Source organism: Syngnathus floridae, chromosome 12 (genome assembly GCF_059516105.1).
Source record: "Syngnathus floridae isolate MCC-2025c chromosome 12, RoL_Sflo_1.0, whole genome shotgun sequence".
In the NCBI taxonomy this organism is placed as follows: domain Eukaryota; kingdom Metazoa; phylum Chordata; class Actinopteri; order Syngnathiformes; family Syngnathidae; genus Syngnathus; species Syngnathus floridae.
In genome coordinates this window covers 9,926,170-9,933,943 of record NC_142424.1, presented here as the reverse complement: position 1 = coordinate 9,933,943, position 7,774 = coordinate 9,926,170, and the positions used below count along the sequence as shown (strand labels likewise).

The following is a 7,774-nucleotide window of genomic DNA, read 5'->3' as shown; positions in this document are numbered from 1 at the left end:
TTTCATGGTTGAATTTATAGCAACACGTCTACCCGGAACAGCCGGTTCATACATATCCAACGACGAGGAAGCGACTGCTTCTTGGAAGTTTCAGTTATGGGGCCGCTGAAATGAGGACATTCCAGTTAGACAGCCTGCGTGGAATTTGAATGGTACAGAGGAACCGCCAGAAGCTGATTGGTCGGAAGCAACATAGTTCCAGCGTTGAGTCACGTCACTCAACAAATCCTAGGCTTCTGATTGGCTTGCCATGCAGAAGGCGGGACATGCGCCTAGCTATATATATATTGTGGTTTCACTGCATCTGCAAATGATTGCTGATTTGCTCGCAGAAGAGGGTCCTTTCCAATGTTTCTTCACAGAGCTGACTTGAACCTTTCTCCTCAGTCGAAAAGAATCTTCCAGAGATAGTTGGAAGTCGGAGTTCGCTGAAGGAACATAATTATGATCAACACCATGGAATGCGCTGTTGACGCGCAGAGCTTGATCTCCATTTCCCTAATGAAGATCCACAACTCCAGGAGTCAGAGAGGTGGCATCAAGCTGCACAAAAACCTGCTGGTCTCCTATGTGCTGAGAAACGCCAGGCAGCTTTATATCAAGGAGAAGTACGCGGAGATTTACAGGATGCAGCAATACGAGGAGGTGATGACGGTCTGCAACGAGATCCAGGAGCTGAACCCGTTGGATCTGGAGGCGGAGGACACGGAGAACGAGGAGCAGACGCGGGCTGCTTGCTGCGGCGAAGAAGCGACTCTCAACGGCCGCCCAGTTAGCGCGCTTTCCGGCTGCGCCTCTCCGGGGGACGCTTGCAAGGAACCAGAGCACTCCTACTACAGAAGCTGTTGTATGGAAGTCTCCAACGTGTCACATTGTGAGCAGTTTCCCGCAAACAACAACACGTACTGCAATAAAACCACCGTTCTGGACTTGGACACGCATGTTGTGACCACGGTGGAAAACGGCTACCTCCATCAGGACTGCTGCTGTGACGCGCTCCAAGCCGGCCAGGGCGCGCAGTCCCCAGGCAAGAAACGGAAGGTTGACTTTGGATGCTGCTTCTGCGACGTTGACGAGGTGTCGGATTTTCCTCTCTCGCGTAAACGGGCCAAACGCGAAGAGTACACGTACTGTAATCTGGACTACACGGACACATCCAACATCTCCAATCTGATCTCCATCTTCGGCTCGGGGTTTACAGGACTGCTGAGCCGGCAGGCAGACTTGGAGCAGATCTGTAGCAAACAGGCACTCGCCAGTCTGGGAGCGTGGACTCGAGCCATTGTGGCATTTTGAAGCAAAAACTTTACTTAAGGGGAGATCGGGCTCAACTGTTATATGTCCCCCACACATCACTTATGGGGAAATATTGCTAATGCTTATTTATTTGGCAACATTGAAGTCACACGTGAGCAGAGTGATGTTCCCAAAGGAGTTCTGGTGACAAACACACACAGGGTGGTTCAACAAATGTTCTGTAGATGGAGACATTTTAAAAGGACAGGCTTTAGTGAATGTCCACCGACATCATTATGATGGAAAGTTCAACAGGTAAATCATCAGCAAAGCATAAATGTTCTCTGAAGGGCGAAGAGCTTAATAGGAACCACGCGGCAACATACTGCGTTGGACAAGTAGTGTTCCATCTATCTTTATGAGTCAGTGGCAAAGGATGCGCTTCATGCAGTACAAGATGTGTGTATCCACAGAACATGTGCATTGTGACACGTCAGTTAACAGGAGGTGCATGGTTGGTTGAAACTGGCAGCCTGATCCTAATGTGAACTACAGCTAACAGGTATTAACAACCACCATTCACAACCATATGCTCCAGATACAATATATTTCTACCCTCAATGTATCAACTACAAGCAATGAACGGATGAAGAATTAATACCTCATTTTCATCTTTGGTGTATCATGAATGACATCACTCACACTTTTCTAATCAGTGGCAATTGAGCCCAGTTTCCCCGAGCCTAGAAGATCAGAGTGGAAAGGACTTTATTTTTGCAGGAAATACATATTTAAACACTGAGAAATGTATCAGTATAGGAGTCATGTCATATATGTTCATGTCGTGATTGGGAGAAAACATGCACGTCTGATGGTGGATTGACTTCTGTTGCCTTAAAAACAAATGCACACTATTGCTAGCTATTGTCAAAAATGGCAAGTTCAATGAAAGTGACTGAATGTCTGCTGTTCTCGCTTTTCCTCATGTTCTTTTTTCATGGACCTCGCACATTCTGAGCAGTTTAGATATCTTGTGGAACATCACACTCTAAACTTTTCCTGAGGTACATAGACTGTGATCCAGTGCCAACAAGCAAATCCTGATAGGAAACTGTTACAATGAGGGTTTGACATACATATATCTTTATTAATCCTGTTATTTTAGGCATTCAAGTTCATACATGATTCCAAATTTATTTGGTTTTGTGAGTTTTTGTTTTGTAAAAAAATAATGTTAGTCCTTTTGTTTTAAAAAGGCAATCTTATTTAGCCATAACCTGAAAATCCATGCATTAGCTTTATGAGCACTATGTGTACCAAAATAAAGAGAGTATTCTGCCATTCTCTGCATATTTTGTTGCTCTTCTTGTATTTTTGTGCTTATAAATTGTATTGCCGGGAAAAACTGTTTCAGAAAGTATTTGTAAAAAAAGTATTATCTAATAATAAAAAAAAAAATCTCAGGTGTGATTGTAAGGCTTGTTTTGTTACATATAGTACAGCGTTAGTGTCATATAATTAGCATTATTTTTTGTTTTATGTAAGGATTGTGAGTTTTTGAAAGTGATAGAATGTACCAATATTTCAGAGAACGCAAAATCTTTTTCAAATAATATATTTATTGAATGTAATAGACTGCAATTATCAAATGAAATTATGATTAAATGTGATTATCTCATTTTTATTGTTCAGGAACTTAATTGCAGCGACTAGTCAGTTATGAAAACAAGCTTCTTTGTCTTGATTCTTGTGAAATTGCAACCCTACAAGACAACTTATAAGGTAATATTTAAAAATAACTTTTTGTGAGGGGCAATTAAAGAAAAAGGTGTTAATTTCACTACAAGGTGCCTTGGAGATTTTCCGATTTCTCCCCCAAATGTGAGATTTTCCATGCGCTGAGCTTCATTGTAATGAGTAGATGCTGTTAGAAATGCTTATTAGTCAAGCTCCCACATTTCTAGTTGAATAACTGATGCTAGCATTTCATGAGCACATGATGGACCTTCACAACAGGATTCATTCAGTAAGCTGACTAGGTACTGTTAAACAAATACACTAAACGCCAAATACATCAAGTTTTACATTCATTCATTCATTCACTATGACAGTTTGGACATGTTTGACAACTATGCACAAAATATAATGGAAATTATTAAATAAGTGCAATTGTATTCTTTATGTGTCTACTGTTTCATCGTACATTGAAAAAAGTCTAGTTGTAACGTCACTGAAAACAGAGTATTTGTTAAAAGAGCAGCTACTTCATAATGACAGGGTGGAAAACAGTTGTTCAAAATGTTCAGCATGACTATGGATATAGAATATCCATTAGAAAAATGACTTGTTTTATCAAACAACTAACATCACATAAATCCAATCATTTAAAAATAGTATGAAATGAAGGAAACACATTTCAATAGAGACTTTTCATTGTACGACATATGTATGTAAATGTTTGGCCACTTATTATAAGACATATTTCATTTTTCCACTACATTTCCATAATAACCGAATTGATTCTGATGATGACACCAACGATCGTATCATGATATTGACCCTAAAGTAGAACACTGCAAATACAGCATAAGTACTAATTACACAAAACCTATGCTTACTTTCTAGTTACTTGCACCGTTTAGCATGAATGTTTTCTTGACCTTTAAAAAGAGTTGTCCTGTGCAGTGGATTATAAACAGTATGTTGTTTTCTTGATTTAAGATGTTTCCACACTTGGGTCACATGATGATCATCATAAAAGCTAAAAGGGAACAAGTTAACACACAGATGAAGAGATAGCAACAAACGTTGTGCATCCAGCCTGGAAATGTCTTTTTCTTAAAATAAATCACAGAATTACATTAAGTTGTGTGGTTTTTCAACTTCACGTAACCTGGAAGCAAATTGATTTATTGTTTTCCTGTGAAACATGACACATTTAACCTATCCTACCATATTATGAAAGACTTGTTGTAATTTGCGTTTCAGGACTTTTGCCATGATTGTGTTTGCATACGCATTAGTTAACTTTAGCATAAACTGTAGAAATGTAGAAGAAATTTCTTGGTCCTGTTATCTCTGCATTGTGCCACTTGGTGGTGTTCTTTAAAATCAATGAATGCTGATCACGAGGGCTCTGTATGCAGAGAAGAGGCACCTCTGACGGGCCCTCCCTCAAACTCACTCTTCTAATATACACCTCTCCTCCTCCCTTGTCCTAGTCTCATCCTCCTCCCTCCTCTTGGCTGGATGTTCTTCTCAAATGGGGACGCTGTGTTCCACCACAACACAGCACGTCTCACTGTTGCACTTTGCTCCCTCAGCTGTGAACCGTTTCCACAGATAAAAAACTAAATAATAATAATAATAATTGAAAGTGGGTCAACTTGGAAAAGGTGGGGCTCTTGCTTGTAAATGTAGCAATGTTTCAATGTTTCAAAATGATACCAGAAGCATTTCATATTGTAATGCTCTGCTATGTATTATTGTAGTGCTCTTCTATATACTGATACATGCATGGACCATGTTTTTGTTTTGTAGTAGTGCACAGATACAGTAGCTCCTCCATCTGGTTCAAAGAAGACTGACACCTACCTACTACATGTAAACACACTGACAATGTGTGTGTGGGTGTGCATGTGTGTGTGTGTGTGTATATATATATATATACGTATATATATATATATATATATATATATATATATATATATATATATATATATATATATATATATATATATATATATACGTATACATATATATGTATACATATACATACATATATATATATATATATATATGTATATATATATATACACACATATACATATATATATATATATATACATACATATATATATATATATATACTGTTTATACGTGTATGTATATATATATATATACTTACACACTGATGACAAAAGGACAATGCCAGGTGGCACAGTGACGTGAGGGACATGAATGCTGGGGGTGACTAGCACTACTGTGTGTGTTGTGTGTGTGCGTAGTGTTGTCTGTGACGCAGAGGGTGTTGGAAGGAGGGGACAGCCAGAGAACAGGGAGTCAGGAGGGGTGGTGGGGGGTGTGGTATGGTATGGTAGGAGGAGCAGGGGAGGAGGGATGCTTTGTTAGGAGAGGGGGTAGATGTGTTGGGGGTTGCAGAGACCACATGTGACAGCAGAAGGAGGGTGTGTGTGTGTGTGTGTGTGCGTGTGTGCGTGTGTGCGCATGTGTTTGTGCGTGTGTGTGCGTGTGTGAGTAGGGAGTGGGGGGCTGCATCGAATAGTTCTGAGATGCATTGTTCTGAGATGTGATGCACACTGAAGACTGCTTTATGTAAATAAAAATGCTCGATACTAAAGTTGCGATGACTATTGTATGCAAGAGTATCAAAGAAAGAACACACAGTCTATCTATGATGCAAATGTGGAAATAGTGATCAATTATGCTTGATGCCACTCCTGTAGGTGGCAGTAATAGGAATTAAAAGGTTTGTGACAACTGCGAATTAACTAAAGAAAAAGAAGTTACCTCTGACATCTTACATGCATCAGAGTCGATGTAAACATGTACTCGGTATGATTGAAAATACCAAAAGAATCTAAGTAGTTCAATAAAAATATGTATTATCAATAACGGTGGTAGGAGGTTGTTTCTTTGCATTCTTAACATCACTATCATGTCGCAATTATAGTAACCATTGATACTTCCAAACCAATATAACACAAGTGTGCCTTGTACATCATCAAGAGCAGTTAAGAATCAAAATGTAGCTAATGTCATGACCAAAGCACAAACAAATCAAACAAAATGCTTCATACTCAACAAAGATGGTAATTGAATGTAATGTGTGCTGATGCGTTTTGTGACTCAAACGTGGCTTTACTTTGATGACCAGTCAGTGTCTGGAAAATGATGATGCTATCAAGAATATATAGCCTTGGGAGGAGAAATTTGACATCTGATTTGTGAGCGAAGCAGTCCCATTGCTAAAATAGTTCAGGTTATGTCAGCCAGCACCAATGATTCTGAAGGCCCTGGGCAGATTATATGGTAACTCAAAAAAAAGGTCAAAGTTACATACAATCATAGACTTTTGGAAACTGTTGTTTTCAGATCTTTTTTTTTTAAATAATAGAAAACAGCCAATATTATGCATTTGATTGTAAATACAAAAAGTCAGTTATGATATTGAAATAGGCCTGTCTGAAATGTGGATCAACAGCTTAGTTGACTCACCATTTCACAGCCTAAACGATTCAATGTTTTCCACCACTTTTGGAAACACATTTTTATCCATCTGTCCATCATCCATCCATTTGTGTGGCATTGTTCAATGGCGTGACATGGCTGTGGAAAATAGTATATTTGCAAACAATGACAGCTGATCAAGGCCGCTGGGTAGACTGCAGATGGGCAACAAATTGTTGACACCCATCTCCAGTTAAAGTAGAAATAATGTTGGAGAAATTAAATCACATGGTCAAATCAAATTTTGTGTCAACTGAAGATGAGAATCTACATCTTGGTTAAAGATCAGTTAGGTCCTGAATTATAAGTCACATCGAACCTGATCAGAGCTCAGACTTCACTGTGTGCTCAGTTGACATTGGGAGGAAATTGTTTGTCACATGTACAGTATATTGGTTGGTTTGCAATGTCAGATGAAAGATTCAAATGTTTTTTCAAGAAAAAGCCTTTTTTTTTGGCTAAATAAATTTGTAAGTTCTTGGTTGCAACACAAGCCACTTTGATGTAACTGTGGATGTTTGCATATTGGGATATTGGTCTTGCAGCCCATATGCGCTGGACACGTTTAACAGTGTGTGACAATAAACTATAACAAAACTAAACCCAAACGCAACCAAGAAATGGGTTATCAGGTTATCAATATAACTGTGGTTAAAAAAAAGTATTTTCATTACCAACATTTTCTAAGAAGAAGAAGAAACTTTCCCTGATCAGGGTTTGCCACAGCAAGTCACTCACTCGCATGATATGTTTAACACAGTTTTTACACCAGATGCCCTGAATGAGATTTGAGAAATACGACCCACTCCCCACCCCCAGTTCTGGCGTTGGTTGCACTCTGGACTGGTTGCCAGCAAATCTCAGGGCACAAATACCCAAATAACAATTCAACCCCCTCAAACAAGTTAGTCTCTTAACTTGCATGTAGGCTACCTGAATGTGATGTTAAGTGATAATGGAACCATTATCATTACCTTGTCAAATCCAAAACAGCTATTGCGCTAATGTGAACAAATTAAAGTAGACATGATGCCGAGCATTTTGAAGGTGGAGTTATCCATTCATGCGCAATAATACAAACCACTCCTACACCAAAAAGCCCATAACAGACTGCATGTTGTTGAATATTCAGTACCAGACTGACACGCCTCCAAACAGAATTTCAAAAACTAGGCCAAGGTCATTTGCATAATTTCATATAATATGCTTTCCCTTATTTGCATATGTTGTCATGAGAGTGATAGACAATATTTCGCAACAAATGAGGAAATGTATGTTGACAATTTTG

General features: G+C 39.0%; 1 protein-coding gene across 1 annotated transcript; it reads left to right on the top strand.

Moving 5' to 3' along the window:
- Positions 1–318: 318 nt before the first annotated feature.
- ier5l (immediate early response 5-like) lies at positions 319–2,699 on the top strand. The gene has a single exon (XM_088392493.1). The coding sequence runs from the start codon at positions 445–447 to the stop codon at positions 1,294–1,296; it is 852 nt and encodes a 283-aa protein (XP_088248619.1). The 5' UTR covers positions 319–444; the 3' UTR covers positions 1,297–2,699.
- The last annotated feature ends 5,075 nt before the right edge of the window (positions 2,700–7,774 follow it).